The 17,596-nt window shown below is 35.9% G+C and overlaps 1 protein-coding gene across 4 annotated transcripts in view; it reads right to left on the bottom strand.

Moving 5' to 3' along the window:
• Positions 1–17,596, bottom strand: part of GRIK2 (glutamate ionotropic receptor kainate type subunit 2) — a 421,417-nt gene that overhangs the window by 165,860 nt on the left and 237,961 nt on the right. For all 4 annotated transcript variants that reach the window (XM_069804941.1, XM_069804944.1, XM_069804945.1 and 1 more), the window contains one exon: positions 13,699–13,905. In XM_069804941.1, the coding sequence (XP_069661042.1) occupies positions 13,699–13,905 (207 nt within the window). The remainder of the gene's footprint in view (positions 1–13,698; positions 13,906–17,596) is intronic.

The following is a 17,596-nucleotide window of genomic DNA, read 5'->3' as shown; positions in this document are numbered from 1 at the left end:
AAGGATCAGACTTCAAGTTTCTGTTATATATAGAAAAAATTTAGCATGATTAAAATTTGTATCATGTGACAGCTTAGATTCAGTTGCAGATGCTAGCTTAGATCTAAGATTTGAAAAAAAAAAAACAAACTTTCTCACATAGTTTGTCAAAAATATAGCTTAAATTTTGTACTTAGAGATGAGCTTAGACTCCTCTGTAAGTACGATACATTATGTATTAAATGACAATTTAAGTTCCACTTTTGTAATGCAAAGCTGCTCAATGTATCCGGTGTAAACTCATAAAAGGAAAGGAGTAATTATTATAAAAAGTGTGAAAGCTTTATAGCTGAACGAGACATTTTGTAATGAAATCTATGAGCAAAGAAGACTTGGAAACTCCAAAACCAAGATAGATTTATGGATTCTGTGGGTGAAAATTATTCAAAGACGGGTAAAATGTTACAGCTTCTGCTGAGCTGAGTATTTATCTTCCTTTCAATGACATTCATTCAAACTGAAAACCAACGAGTGGTTTGTGAGTGCTCAGAATTTAGTATATGTTATTACATCTTGTATACTGAGCTGAGATTTCCTCAGTGTATTAAGGACATAACATTAAAATATTTCCCTGTAATATAATTTATTTGATGACATTTTACCTAAAATTTCACAGTTTTCTTTAGCCTTACTTCTAGACCTTGAAACCCTCCCTCTGAAGGAGTCCTGAACACTTTTCACCTTGTCGTAGTTTAACCCCAGCCAGCATCTAAGCACCACACAGCTGTTCACTCACCTCCCTCACAGTGGGATGGGGGAGAGAATCGGAAGGGTCAAAGTGAGAAAACTCATGAGTTGAGATAAAGACAGTTTAACAGGTAAAGAAAAAGCCGCACACGCAAGCAAAGCAAAACAAAGAATTCATTCACCACTTCCCATGGGCAGGCAGATGTTCAGCCATCTCCACGAACGCAGGGCTCCATCATGCGTAACGGTCACTTGGGAAGACAAACACTGCAAGTCTGAACGTCCCCCCTTCCTTTTTCTTCCCCCAGCCTTATATACTGAGCATGACGCCATATGGCCTGGAATATCCCTTTGATACTTTTGGTCAGTCAGGGTCAGCTGTCCCAGCTGTGTCCCTTCCCAATTCCTTGTGCCCCCCCCAGCCCGCTCACTGGTAGGGTGGGGTGAGAAGCAGAAAAGGCCTTGGCTGTGTGTTAGCACTGCTAAGCAGTAACAAAAACATCTCAGCATTATCAACACTGTTTTCAGCACAGATCCAAAATATAGCCCCATATTAGCTACCATGAAGAAAATTAACTCTATCCCAGCCAAAAGCAGCACACACCTTCATTTAAAAAATGTAGATGTGAAGTGTTAAGAACCAATATCAGCAGATTGCAAAGAAACACTCTCAGACAATAGAAAAGTATTGTGACCCAAGCCTAGCAATGAACTCAAGGTTCTCAAAACAGCAACGGACAGAACCCAGTACAAAACCACTCCACCTGCACAGGTTTAGAACAATGAAGATTAACACACACCACTAACCACCTGCACTGGATAAGCACACACTGATCCTGCATGGGATAAGCACGCACTTATTACACAAACAATGGCAAATGATTAGCCTACCCCTTAACACAGGTGATTTTATTAGTCTACACAACTGTATTGTAACATATATAAACCCTGCCTTCCTCAATATCAGGGTGCCCAAGCACTAGGCTGGGGCATCACATGCGCATTGCTTAAGAAAAAATCCTTTGTAATTCTATACTCTGTCCGTGTCTCTCTCCTCAGTCAGCGGTGGACACTCGAGGCACAAGTGTGGGTTTGAGTCCCACCAGAAACAGAGGTGCATTAGTGGGTTCGAGTCCCACTAGAAAGGAAGTGGGTCCCACTGGATTTCCCTTGACATAAGCTTCTAAGCCTGTTACATTATCTACTACACTCACATGATCACTCACTTCTTCCTATTATTCATTAAAGATCTGTGCAACACTTACCTTTGCCACCTCGAACAGTAGTACTTGCATTCTCTCTCCTTTCTTACTTATTTTCCTTAGTCTGAACAGCCTGAATATTCCCTAGCATAAGAAATGAAAAATAACTTTCTGTCTATGAATACAAGTTGTGTTGACGAGTAATATTATGCACCATGTAAACCACCCCATCAACAGAAATCATGTATTTAAAAAAAAGATATAGGCTTTATTAAGCCTATTTTTGAATGTGAAACTAAAGTACATGCAGATTTGTTGGGCCTTTTTTTTATTTTTATGATGAATAGATGTGGTTACTCCTCAGGCAAAAATGGACAAAACCCATGATGTTTTATCTAAAAAGATTAATTTAAACCAAGATTTGTGAGATAATTTATCTCATGCTATTAGCCTAATGAAAAAATATTTCAACAAACTATACAACCAGATGAAAGACAGGCATTCTATCCAGACAGCTTAAATGATCTATTTAAAGGTACAGAAAAACTAGGAACACAAAAAACCCCCAAAACTTGTTATGAAGGCACTGTTAGCAAAATTACTATTTTCTTTCTTAATGGATAACGGTCTTCAGACAGCTGTTTTTCCACATTATAGTTTCTCATGGTAATCCTTATTTTTTCCAGCTCCGAATACAAGCATGATAGGTGACAGGGATAATGAAAACTAATTGGAAAATAGCATAATTCCATGAGAAAACAGCTATGTTTGCTTGTATAAACAAGTATCGGCATTCAGAAAAGTCTTAGTATACTTTTCTGAGAGAGGAATTTATCTACTCACATTTACTGACAGTAATTAAAAAAAAATAAGATTAACACTCAATGAATACTGTAGCAAGTGCAATACAAATATAATTTTGTAAACATAGATTGTAACCTCAAAATTCCTTCAAGCACAACCTACATGTGAGCTAACACCAAAAGGCAGACTCCTGGGCTCTTATTCCAAGCCCTTTTCTATATTGGACTAGAGCTTGTGACATGCTTTAAGATATCCCCATGCCTCTAGTTGCTGTTCCATCAATGAAAGGGTCTCCCATAGGTCTTAGATTTGATAGCACTATGTGGGAGTCTTGGACAGCTCAAGGAAGCTCAAGTGGCACCAGACACTTACGTGTGGGCTACCGGCTTAGTCTGTAGCAGTTTAAACTCCCATCACAGCCAGTGAAGGTCTAATCAATACAGATGATGGAGCCTAAAAAGCAATTCAGCTGACCAAGTTCTAGAAAAGTGTTTTGTGTTCCTGAATGTGTCTACTGCATAAAAGATACCCCGAACAGCCAACCCATCCTCAAATGTGTTGCTCTAGAATAGGAGGGATGTCCTCTGTGACATCTGCTGCCTTATGCAAATGCGCTTGAGATCATGGAGCATCTAACTTGAATTAATCCACTGGACACAGGTTTAGAAGATAAGCCAAATTTCTCTCTCAGCTCTGGTATAATTTTTTGCACTAGGTCTCTATTGGCTAAAACAGAAGCCTACGTAGCTAGTGCTCCAACAGGCACCTTTTATCAAAACATTCACTTAGGCATTTCCCCTGTCTTCCCCTCTTGGATACAATATTCTAATCTGTGGAATTGTACTCTACATTAAATTGACTTTATGAGGCCTGATTTAAGATGTTAAATAGGTTCTAAATATGTATCTGAAAAAAGGAGTTCGTATCAAAATAATCCTTTTTGAGAACATCTGCAATCATTAGTACCTTGTTTATGTAATAACACTGAATAAAGGTAGGCATTGTCAAAAATTACCTTTCACATCTATTACATGAGCTGCCCTTGTTTCATAAAACTATCATGTTTTTTACCCTCTCAAATTCCATGCTTTTCACGGATAAACCTCTTTTTTTTCATGAGTCAAAATTAACAAGACTGCCATAATGTTAATTATCTCAGCAAATACCTTGACATGCACAGAAGATGGTCATAAAAAAATCTATTTTAATATGTTAATGAACACAAGTCAAAGATACCACTTCTCTGAATAAAGAAAATCTGCCCAAGATTACCAGGACTTTAGAATAATATTATTAATAGGAAGAAAAAAAAAAAGGTATATTTAATGCTCTCAACACAGCTCCTTTTTAAAGGAAGACAGAATAGGAAATTTATTTTTTTTTTTTGCTGAAAAGTGATGATCAACTGCAAATTTCAATGGACAATTAATGTGTAAAAAAAGTAAGATCTCTTTTTTAAACTGGTTCACATATATATTGTACTTAGGTTTTCTATAGTTTGTATATTTAAAGAAAGGGTCCTTCAAAGGAAAGAAATGTAAAAAAACTCAACAACTAGTACATTTATAATAAAGCTTTACCACCTCAAGAATGCAGAAACACATTTTTTGTAAAGCCAAACTTTAAGAACTAAACTTTAAAGTGTTACCAAATAAAATACTGCAATTATATGCACCCAGTTCTCCCTTCTAAGAATGCAAATAAGTATCTTTGCAAAAAACAGAAAACAAAGCAAATTAAGCAGATCTCTGAGTTTCTGTGGGTTTGGGATTTTTGTTTTATTGGCGGGGGGTTGCACAAGTACTTTCACAACAGATGCACACTCATTTTGCAGATGCTGGTGGAAAGATATCTTACTCTGAAGTTGATTCTTTTTCAGACAAGAAAAGTGTTAACAACAGACTCGATAATCATTTTGCAGTGCTTGACATGTTATAATGTATTTTAATATACTGTGAGCAGTATCAGTTCTAAGGAGCTTAAAAATAATACCACAAGTATGGAGAACTAAGACAGAGAGAATAGCATCAAAATGAAATGAATACTTTTTTCCTCTAACAAAAATCTTCTGCTTGTTTACTCAAGTAGAAAAAAATGTAAACTATGCATATCATTGTCTGGTATCTCACCGTTCACATGATATAGTAGCAGGGGAAGAATAATTTCTAAGATAGCTGATAAAAAACTTGTGTCCTAGCTTTCTTTTATTTTATTGAAGTCAGAAAGTTCCATGATAACAAGTCTTTACCCAAGTCTTCAAAAGGAAAATCACTATGACACCAAATTGACTGGGGGTCAACATATGATCCTAAACTAAACATCTGATCCTAAAGTTCTAATTTTGTCAAAATCTCTTTTAATTAAAATGTTGAATAGATTTTGTTTCCCTTCCTCTATAGAGTACCAAAACCAGAACAACAAATTTCAAAGAGAAATTCACTTATTAATTGATTAATCATTAATTGATTGAAAAATACTTCCCAAAAGAATTTCTAACAAAAAAATGTTTTTGATAACAACAGTTACAGTCAGTAAATTCTCTTAACTGGGAAACAAAAAAAATCTATTTTAGGATTCACTTCAGAGTCAAATTCTCTGTTGAAATGTGAACAAATGTTACTAACAGTTTCTACAAAACACAAAAATAAAATATCAAGGAGTTTTAATGATGCTCTCATGATTCAAACAGGAACAGTGATATGGAAATAAAGCACTTAAAACATAGAATCATAGAATCATTTAGGTTGGAAAAGAACCTTAAGATCATCAAGTCCAACTGTTAACCTAACACTGCCAAGTCCACCACTAAACCATGTCCCTAAGTGCCACGTCTACACGTCTTTTAAATATCTCCATGGATGGTGACTCCACCACTTCCCTGGGCAGCTCGTTCCAATGATGGATAACCCTTTTGGGGGAGAAATTTTCCCAATATCCAATCTAAGCCTCACCTGGTACAACTTGAGGCTGTTTCTTCCTGTCATTCTTCTTGTTACTTGGGAGAAGAGACCAACACCCACCTCCCTACAACCTCCTTTCAGGTAGTTGTAGAGAGCGATAAGGTCTCCCCTCAGCCTCCTTGTCTCCAGGCTAAACAACCCCAGTTCCCTCAGCCACTCCTCAGAAGGCTTGTTCCTTAGACTCTTCACCAGCTTTATTGCTGTCCTTTGGACACACTCCAGCACCTCAATGTCTTTCTTGCAGTGAGGGGCCCAAAACTGAACACAATATTCAAGGTGTAGCCGCACCAGTGCTGAATACAGGGGGACAATCACTTCCCTGGTCCTGCTGGCCACGCTATTTCTGATACAAGCTGGGATTCTGTTGGCCTTCTTGGCCACCTGGGCAGGCACACTGCTGGCTCATATTCAGCCGGCTGTTGACCGATACCACCTGGTCCTTTTCTGCTGGGCAGCTTTCCAGTCACTCTTCCCCAAGCTTGTAGCGTTGCATGGGGTTGTTGTGACCCAAGTGCAGGACCTGGCACTTAGCCCTGTTGAACCCCATACAACTGGCCTCAGCTCATTGATCCAGCCTGTCCAGATCCCTCTGCAGACCCTTCCTTCCCTCAAGCAGATCAACACTTGCTCCCAACTTGGTGTCACCTGCAAACTTCCTGAAGATGCACTCGATTCCCTCATCCAGATCATTGATAAAGATATTAAACAGAACTAGCCACAATACTGAGCCCTGGGGAACACCACTTGTGACCAGCTGCCAGCTGGATTTAACTCCTTTCACTACAACTCCTTGGGTCCGGCCATCCAGCCATTTTTTTACCCAGCAAAGAGTACACCTGTCCAAGCCATGAGCATCCACTTTCTCCAAGAGAATGCTGTGAGAGATGGCTTTACTAAAGTATAGGTAGACAACACCCACAGCCTTTCCCTCATCCACTAAGCAGGTCACCTTGTCATAGAAGATCAGGTTGGTCAAGCAGGACCTGCCTTTCATAAACCCATGCTGACTGGGCCTGATCGCCTGGTTGTCCTGCATGTGCCATGCAATGGCACTCAAGATGATCTGCTCCATAACGTTCCCCGCCACCAAGGTCAGGCTGACAGGTCTGTATTCCCCAGATCCTCCTTCCAGCCCTTCTTGTAGATGGGCATCACATTTGCTAACTTGCAGTCAACTGGGACCTCCCTGGTTAGCCAGGATTGCTGATAAATGGTTGAAAGTGTCTTGGTGAGCACTTCTGCCAGCACCATCAGAACCCTTGGGTGGATCCCATCCAGCCCCATACACTTGTGTGTGTCTAAATGCTTAGCAGGCCACTAGCCATTTCCCCTTCCATTATGGGTGCTTCATTCTGCTCCCCTTCCTGCACTGATGCAGCACAATAAGAGAAAAGCACACGTTTAAAATGTTAGGTCAAACCAGCAAGGAACATGGACCTCAAGAAATGGATTCATGAACTTATCAGAAGACAGAAACAGGGTCCGCTGCTGCAGGCAAACGTACAAAAGAAAGGTGTGGCCTGAGAACTACTTCACTGTATGGGCAAGAAAAAAAAAGATTGATTTTTCAAGATTTATAGAAGACATGACAAGAATAAAGGAATAAAAAAGACAAGTAAAAAATAATGAGATTCATTCTGGTGATGTTCTACTGAATTTGAGAGTAAGATAATCAAGACGAACATTAAGAGAAGTCTGAGATGTAGGTTTAGATGGAGAAAGATGGGTCAGGGAAAAAAAGTAGATTTTTGCAGAAATATAAGATAGAATCACTTCTGCATTCTGATATGTTTCTATCCATTTTTATTTTCTGATATATCATTACATGATTACATGGTTAATCTATATTATGAGTTAATGGAAAACATGTTAAAGAGGGAGAAATAACCATTTCTGGATTTAAATTGATAATTTTATAGCTGTTAATGTGACTGAAATAAATATTTAAAAAGACTGATATAGAAGAATGTTCTAAACTTAAGGCCTAAATAGTTTGAAACCTTTCTTGCAAATTCGAAGTAAGATATTACAATACTAATTCAATATTCTTCTATTGGCACCAGTTTAACTTCTCACCAGCAGTGCACTCAAATTTTGTCATAAATAAAGACATTCTCTGGAGAATCTTTTCAATCTCCATTCGTGTCACAATTCAGGCCTTTTTTTTTTTTTTTTTTATGCTTACTCAGATGATATATCTGTTTAAACTATGACATTGTTATGGTTTGACCCCAGCTGGCATCTAAGCACATTCAAAATGACATTCAAAAGGAATTAATGAATTTTTCCACACTTCAGCTGAATAATAAATTGCAGAAATTCAGGAGTTTATTAGGTAGCAACTCTATAAAATTAAGTTCTAGATATTACAGGGGATCATGTACTAGACTCAAGAATATCACACCATGTCGTGGTTTAACCCCAGCCAGCAACTAAGCACCACGCAGCCGCTCACTCACTTCCCCTCCACCCAGTGCGATGGGGGAGAAAATCAGGAAAAGAAGTAAAACTCGTGGGTTGAAATAAGAACGGTTTAATAGAACAGACAAGAAGACACTAATAATGATAACAATAACATACTGAAATGACAACAGTAATAATAAAAGGATTGGAATATACAAGTGATGCACAATGCAATTGCTCACCACCCGCCGATTGATGCCCAGTTAGTCCCCGAGCGGTGATCCGCCCCCACTCCCCCCAGTTCCTAAACTAGATGTGACGTCCCATGGTATGGAATACCCCTTTGGCCAGTTTGGGTCAGCTGCCCTGGTTGTGTCCTCTCCCAACTTCTTGTGCCCCTCCAGCCTTCGTGCTGGCTGGGCATCAGAAGCTGAAAAATCCTTGACTTCAGACTAAACATTACTTAGCAACAACTGAAAACATCAGTGTTATCAACATTCTTCTTATACCTAACTCAAAAACATAACACTATACCAACTACTAGGAAGACAATTAACTCCATCCCAGCTGAAACCAGGACAGACATCTATAATATTTTTAAAGAAATATGAAATTAATGACAGTTCACAGTCATAAATATTAGCCACAAAGGAAGAGAGATAAACCATTGTGCCAAAGTCCTGAATTTTCCAAATTCAGATAAGTAAGGCAAAACACATTTCTGAAGTCACTACTGACATTCTGCCTCTGGTTTACTAACTAGGTTGTCCTATGAAACATTCTTATTATTTGAACCTGATGATGATTAGCACAGGAGCCCTTAGCAAAAATCTAGGGAGTCTTGCAAAAAACAACTAAGTCATTCTGAGTAATACAGAAAGGAGAAGGTGAATAGAATAGCATTCTATGTGATAAAAAAAAAAATTGTTAAAGGAAGGTGTTACAATCCAGTGATCCTCTGTGGAGAAATATTTTGAAAATGGACTAATAATAATGTTCAACAAGTAGTAGTATATGAGTAAGTGTCAGTACATTAATTTAGGAGCATCATTTGAAAAAATTTCAGTAGGAGTTAAGTGTTACACATAGCTTTGAAAATGTTGACATCAGACCAGTGTTTTCACTAATACAATGAGGCAGCCATAAAGCAGATACGGTGCTCTAAAGAGCACTGACAGACCACAGGTTTTGTTGTCCAGCACATATAATGTTGGTGCAAAAAGACATAATGCTCAATCTTTCTTTCTCTTATAGAGTCTCTAACTCCCTACTACTGTCAAATTTTTTGAGATTTTGATTAATGAAAGAGGCATGGCTAAACTGTCCTGCACTGTATTGAAAATCTCAACTGTCAGACCTTCTGCACAAAAGTTACAAGGAGGAAGACTGTATCTATCCTGGAGGAGAAGAGACAAGAGAAGCTCCTTAGCCTAAACTTATGAGGCTCTATATGGCAGGACTTGCTGTAAGTATGAAGGAAAGAGATAGAGTCTAAACAATGTGATGAAACTGCATTTGAAAAGTGGAGGAAGAGAAAAGAATATAAAAAGATGGAAGAAACTTAAATTCCTTTACTCATACAGATTTTTATTTGTCTCAGAATGAAAGCAAGCAAAATCTATATAGGTGCTTACTGGAAGCTTTTTTTCACTTTTACACAGTAATACAAAGAACTTGGCTGTAGTCCTTCAAGAACATAAGGACCTTAAATTAGAAAAAAAAAAAAAAAAAGAAAAGTAACAAGTTATTGGAGGAAGATGTCTCCAGAAACACTTTAAACTGATTTATATAAACTTCTGAAACTATTCTCTTCTTGAGAGAATGGAAGACCACTACTATTTTCATAAACGTAAGCATTTTGTATGTAAGCATTTATTTACTAAGATATTGATTTTAAAAAATTCAAAAGATACTGAAGTAAAACACAAAGCTATGTCTAAAGTTAATTCAAATTAAGTAGTGCTTTCCAACTGTCCAACTGCATAAGTCTTAACTTCCTCCAAGCTGAAAATCCTACTCCTCTGAGATACGAAGAAAAGTTCCCATTTAAACCTCACATATAATAAAAAGAGCAGTCATGATCTAAAAATTGGTGCTTTTCTGTAATTATTTATGAATCATAAAAAATCTGCAAGATTTAGAGTCTATTTGTAATGCATAAGCTTTGTGCTGTAGAAGAATCATTGAAACAGAGTCAAAGAAAAAAAATGTTATTTTAATGGTATACAATAATAACAAATTACTTCCCAGTGGATTTTTCACTTTCATTTCTATCTCTGGGGAAGTACAAAATAGTGATTTTTGCCTGTTTTAGAACCAAACAATAAAACTGTTTTGAAGTAATTTTGGAGCTGTAAAGTAGAATGTCTAACAGAAAAAAAGCAAAATTATATATTTTTATTCTATCAGTATCCGCTAGCTATAGGAGAACATAATTTAAACACTCACACTATATATCTCCTACAATATAATACACTACCATAACAACTTTTAGCACCACAGAACAACCTGACATCTCCAGAATTTATAATTCAGTTCAAAACAAATTCAATCAATCTATCCTTGAATAAAGTTCTTGAACCAAAGACAGCAAGTCAGTATAAAGAATACTTCTTTATGAAGAATGCATCTGTAAAGGATGCAGATACCTGGATTTTAGCTCCCCCTCCCCCAAATATCTAACACCCTTGTCTTGAATTAACCAGAGGACGGTAAAATTGTGGCAAAGAAATCAGACTGCTTAACTGGAGAAATTCAATTTAAATTGTTTTCATAGGGAAATCTCATCTGTATTTGCTGTCCTAGTGAATTATTTCTCTTCCATTTGCAGCTATAAAGACCACTGTCTTTTCCAACAAGAATTCATTATCATTCAGTCATCAAAGGGAAGGAATCACTGAACTCATTTTTCACTTTCTGTATTTACCATTTATTCAAAAGGAAACTAGTCATTCTTTGGAGACCAATATCAGAATGATGACGTATGTGAACACTAAGTAAAACAGTCAAAGAAAGAAGATATGCAAGTAAACTATGGGAAAGGAGATTGAAAACACACAAAGCCTTATGTAAAGTCTTCAGTCTCTGTTCACACTATAGAATTTCAAGCCTGAGACTGACATGATATGCTGAGCTCAGTTCAGATAGCATTATCTTCATTTCACTTACACTTTTGAGTCCAAATAACTATGTAAAGTGACTAAACACCGATTTAAACAGTTTATTTAAAAACTTATTCTATTTGGTACTTTTTATATTTATATAAATTGTGCATCCTCCTTTCTACACACATACTATACAGAAATTATCCATTTTATTTATTCTTGAATAACAAATGCTACAAACTACCCTTGTAAAGATATATACCACAGCATAGTACCCTCTTTCTGAACTTAAGTAACTGACAGTTAAAATATAACAAGCAGATAAAAATAAAATAAATTCTAAAAATATTTTTCAAATAGATGTAAGTACTATGCCAACTTTCAGAACTGTCTTTATTCTGTAGTCTATTTGTTTTAATTAGAAACTCAGGTTGAAAAATGTAGGCAGAATCATTTTAAACTTTCAAAAAAAATAGTAATTGAGTTTATTAAATCACTTTACACAAAACAAACTTTTTGACAATTTAAAAAATATTCTCTAAGGTAAAAGAAAGACTGAAAAACTAAGCTAATGGGCCACGTGAAGTACTAAATGTATAGAAACATCAAATGTGGTAACTGTCTATCTGGAATTCTCTAAATTCTTGCACATCAGTTCTGAGGTCTGAAGTGTTGCTTGCTAATAAAATTTACCCATAATATGCATGCAAATAAAGGGCACAGATGCATAAATAAGTTGCATTTATTCAAATAGATTACAAAATAAGAATATATAAAACCAGAGAAAAATTTGAAGGAAAATTTTAACAACTGAGAAATTGAGACACTAGTAAAAGTTATGATCCAGGTTAAGAAGTTAGACTACATCTTCCATAATGCACTAACACAGTATCTAAACTTTCCTGACTCCTAAGTAAACATGATTTCAAAAGGGAAAATAAATTTTAATCTAAGTTTAGTTATATGTTATCTATGGGAAAAAAGAACACACGTTCCATTCTGTGTTATCAAGAGGAAAGGATTGGAAAAGATTCTGTTCCACATATTTTACTGCTGCAACTTCTTCAAATGCATTGTATTTCAAGATTATCTTAGTGAAAAGCTTAGGAGGCCATACTAGTGCTTGTTCAAGAAAGCTTTAGGGCTGAATAATAGAAGCATACCAAAATGTGATTTTTTCTTTGCTTCTGAAGAATTATGTAAGAAATACTTCCACAATATCCACCCCAATCATGGAAAATTAGTTCCAGATGATGATACTACCTAACAACTAATCAAATCTAATAGTTATGCATGCCTATGCATTTATAAATGTGTAAAAATATGCATGTAAAGAGATGGACAGAGAGTCTAGCTAAATATCTGTTTGTTTTCTATGTATGCGTACTAGGTATAATACATACACACATTTAAAGAAAATATAAATATAGTTCTCCCATGCATTCGTCTTAAAAGTGTGTAGCTAGGCATAATCAACATCTGTTGCAACAGCAATACCAGATTATTATTTACTAGAAAAGCACAAAGATAACAACCCTCCTAGTAAATATGACTATTTTGATTAACAAGTTCTACCCATCTGCTGAAATCTTAAAGCAAATTGAAACAAGATTAGTGATTATTTTTCTTCAAGCTATTCATGCAGTTTCTGCCATCACTAGTTTTCACTTGAATTAGCTATAAAACAGCCTCCCCTTCTTCTTATTTTAAATGACAGTGATGTGCAGAATATGTTTTATCTCACTCTTTGATCAAATGTCTCTATATCAAGCAACTCACCCAAATAAATACAAAAAGGGACAATGACGTAATTTTCAAATTGACTAAAATGTTTCTAGGAGACTGAATTCAACTGGCATGACCAACTGGGAAAGCATGCTTTGAAGGACATAAAGTAATGCCTGCCTTACTCATTAACAAGTAATTGTAATAGTATCTGTTTTGACACACACTGCATCACTTTGCTTCCTCAGTACATGTTGATAGTTTTGTCTTGCTGCTTGAAATTTATTGTTAAAATTTCAAGAAAGATGTTCCTCTTCTTTGTGTATATCAAGTAATTTATGTGTTTACATTACATACACAGAAATTTCTCTAAGACAAAGTCTCAGATCCACTATCAGAAGAGGAGGTCTGACTTCTATTGATTAATGAAGATGTATGTTTTGTCACAAAAAAAAAAGATATATTTGTTTTCAGAAATAAATTCTGAATACTATCTATTCCATATTTTGACTTAGGCATATGCCACGGAAGAGCTAAACCAGTTTGGTAGAAACAAAAACTGCCTATAGGCAAAACAGAGATGCCGAATAGTCTTCATTTAACAAATTCACACTAAGGAAATCGTTGATGTGAATCTACTTGTATTATTTCTTTAAACATCTGCATTTTCCAAAACAGTACTATTCAAACACCATTATCATAAAAGTTTTATAATTAGTATAGAGAGAATTGAAATCTAAATGCATAGTAGAAAGCTTCCAAAAGCTAACTTACATGATCAATTAGTTCACGAACCATTCCATTCCACTGTCCACTGGCATCTTCCTGGGCTCCATATTTTCCATCCTCCACCAGTCGAATCTCATAGGAAAATCCAAGGATAGTAGACAGCTCCCTGAGGAGGTCGATGCAATAACCTTCAAATCGATCATTTCCATACAAGGGTTTGTCAGACTTCTTGAACATAACATATGGCTCTTCCTGTAAAAATTAGACAGAATGGATAATGAGCGCCCCACACCTTTCTTTTCTTTTTAACCTAAAGTAGTACACTGTCATGATACCACTCCCTGTACAAAGAATTAAAATGAAAAGTAGAATCCTTTTAGCTTTTGGTTACATCTGTCTAAAGTCTCTATCTTCAAACTGAAGTTAGTTGGAAGACCCTCTTTCTCATTTTTATTTTAAAAAAATGACACGTAAACACCATAGAGATATCTTCAAGGAATTCATATAAATACTAATTTTAAATGTGCTCCTTAACAAGTTACATTATACATTAATATCAAATGCACTGTTTGGATGGACATTGTAAACCTCTTAAAATGCAGAAACAATGTGTTTTGGCAGCCAAAAAATAATTAATTCCAACCCCAAACATCAATCAAATGCTTTAAGTATTAGGTTTTACACTCTTCTTTACACAAGTATTTTAACTGTTTTCTCAATGCTTTGTTAGTAAAGTATAGAAAACCCACAGGGGGAGGAAAAAGTCAGTGAAACCACCTACTGTTCTGTTGCCTCAAGTTATAGGCTGCCACTTACAAGACTGCAGCAAAACCAGAAAAAAGTTAACTCAGAAAAGCAAATTCTGTGATATACATTCCATGAAAACTGAATTTATTTGCTTTAAACATTTCTCTTCTTTAAACATTTATCTTCTTATATTTAAACTACAATATGACTTTCTTTCATAAAGTGTCATGCAAATAGAACAGCAAATTGAAATGATTGGCAGGATATTCATGATTATGGGAAGAAACTTAACATTTAGCAAAATATAGGATTTTTACATCTGCTTCTCAATATAGGATAGCCTTCCTCAAATACAAAGCTGAAGGGAAAAAGACAAAAAACAAACAGTAGTCTTCCGCTACAATATGGCATGAATATTAAGGTTCTATTTGATAGGTTAAATACACAACTCAGTCCGTACTCATGTTTTAGACAGGCTTTTTTCTTTTTTTACAATAATAAAAAAATAAGCACCAAGTAAGGTAAGACAAATGGTAGGAGATGCAATTACTGTACCAAATACAAGTCTCAATGAATAATCAGATAAACACTCCAGGGTAACAAGAAAATTCATACAGCCCTATATCTCCACATCAGCACTCAGTGGGGTTAAAGACATTTCATTCTACAGGCATCTGACAGCTTTAATAAGCATTTGTCAGCATTCATGATGTAAACATCTGTCTTGAGGTGTCCCATGATTTAAGCATTATATCTGCATGCTAATACCCAAAATGCAAAGGAGAAAGCAAGGAGATCTCTTGCTCTTAAAAGAAGTGTGTTCAATCTGTTCCCCTGTTGCCTGTTACACTTTTTTTCCTAAATAAAACAAACTACTGAATCAAGACTGCTGAGATTCTATTTTTATATACTTCTATTGAAATTAATAAGGTTATGGCCATATTTTTTAAAAAGTACACCACTGATCTTCATACAATTAATGAGGAATGTAACATGAAATAAAATGTCCAGATAAACTACTAGATTGTTTTGACAGAAACTTTTCAAACAGCAGATAGGCAAATGACTCCAGGACAGCTATTCTAGATGTAGTGCTGACAAGAACAAAGACCTGACTGAAAATATGAAAGCTGAAAGCAATTTAAATGACAAGAATCATTGAATAATTCTTGAGAAGCAGAGACAGTGACAGAGTAAAAACTATGTATGAAAAGAGTTGTTAATAAACTCAGACAATTGATATGAAATATGTCATTGAAAACAACTGTAAGGAAAACAGTTTTTCAGGTGAAATGAGAATTCCTTAAAGAAAGCACACTACTGACCAAGCAGACACTATGCTAAGACAAAACACAGAATGTAAAGGACAAACAGCAAAGCAAACATAAATACATAAAACTTATGCAGGGACAAATGCATAAATGCCAAAGCAAAAAATACAGTACAATTAGCAACTGATATTAAGGATAAAAAGCCACATTCTAGAAGCAAGGATAAAAGGAAATTCTAGGAACTAGTTAATCTGTTTCCCAGCAGGAAAAGAAAACCATGAAATGACATTACAAAGACAATCAGTTTGATGTTTTTCCTGTGCCTATGTTCTCTGAAAAGGCTAATGCTGATCAGATAATATATAAAATTATCACAAGAAACACATATAAAAGTGTTTAGACTAAAGTATGGTAAGACAACTTCAGTGAGGCCTTGAACTTTAAGTATTTTCAGGAAGATTTGACCTCATGAATTCACAGAAGAACCAGTTTTATCAATTTCAGGTCCATTAGGAAATACCTTTAAGAATTCATGGAAGCTTCAAGAAGGCTGTAAAAGGCTTATCTTTAAACTCTTCCCAACGCAAAAAAACTTTACAAACTGGAGAAAGGAGGGCTATGAAATTGTAGACTGATGAATGTAGTTTTTAGAAAAACAGTAGTTTTATCCTAAGCGAATCATAAAACTATTTTTATTTGTGGGAATCTAAAGCTAAGAGAATATGGAGAAAAGGAGAAGTTGAGGAGAGTCATCACATCATGTTATACACAAAGCCATCCTGTTCTCTCTAAAAATATGAAGAAAATTTGACTGTCCAGAAACGCACACTTCATTGAAAGAGATTCATTATCAATCTGGAAAGTTATAATAAGTGATATTCCTTTATACAGTACAGTTAAATATATCCACTTATTCTTGAACAGGAAAGATGCTAATTGGATGTGTATTCACTCTACTATGGGGCAGTATCAGAAGTCAAAATGGTAAGATTCAGAAAATAGAAGAGTAATTAAAAAAAATTACATTCAAAAGGAATTAATGAATATTTCCACACTTCAGCTGAATAATAAATTGCAGAAATTCAGGAGTTTATTAGGTAGCAACTCTATAAAATTAAGTTCTAGATATTACAGGGGATCATGTACTAGACTCAAGAATATCACACCATGTCGTGGTTTAACCCCAGCCAGCAACTAAGCACCACGCAGCCGCTCACTCACTTCCCCTCCACCCAGTGCGATGGGGGAGAAAATCAGGAAAAGAAGTAAAACTCGTGGGTTGAAATAAGAACGGTTTAATAGAACAGACAAGAAGACACTAATAATGATAACAATAACACTACTGAAATGACAACAGTAATAATAAAAGGATTGGAATATACAAGTGATGCACAATGCAATTGCTCACCACCCGCCGATTGATGCCCAGTTAGTCCCCGAGCGGTGATCCGCCCCCACTCCCCCCAGTTCCTAAACTAGATGTGACGTCCCATGGTATGGAATACCCCTTTGGCCAGTTTGGGTCAGCTGCCCTGGTTGTGTCCTCTCCCAACTTCTTGTGCCCCTCCAGCCTTCGTGCTGGCTGGGCATCAGAAGCTGAAAAATCCTTGACTTCAGACTAAACATTACTTAGCAACAACTGAAAACATCAGTGTTATCAACATTCTTCTTATACCTAACTCAAAAACATAACACTATACCAACTACTAGGAAGACAATTAACTCCATCCCAGCTGAAACCAGGACACACCATTAACTGAGAAGAAAAAAAAAATTACCTACTTGGATCTGGTCTGAGAGAGAGTTGGGACTGGAGGACCTATAGTGGTCCTTTCCCATCAAAATTACCGTTTTATATTTTTTACACTATTAATGTTTCAGTTGCTGTATTCATTCAGTTTTGAATACTGCAGTTCAGGAGACAT

The sequence above is a fragment of the Haliaeetus albicilla genome, chromosome 17, assembly GCF_947461875.1.
Source record: "Haliaeetus albicilla chromosome 17, bHalAlb1.1, whole genome shotgun sequence".
Lineage (NCBI taxonomy): Eukaryota > Metazoa > Chordata > Aves > Accipitriformes > Accipitridae > Haliaeetus > Haliaeetus albicilla.
This window is presented reverse-complemented; position numbering and strand designations above follow the sequence as displayed.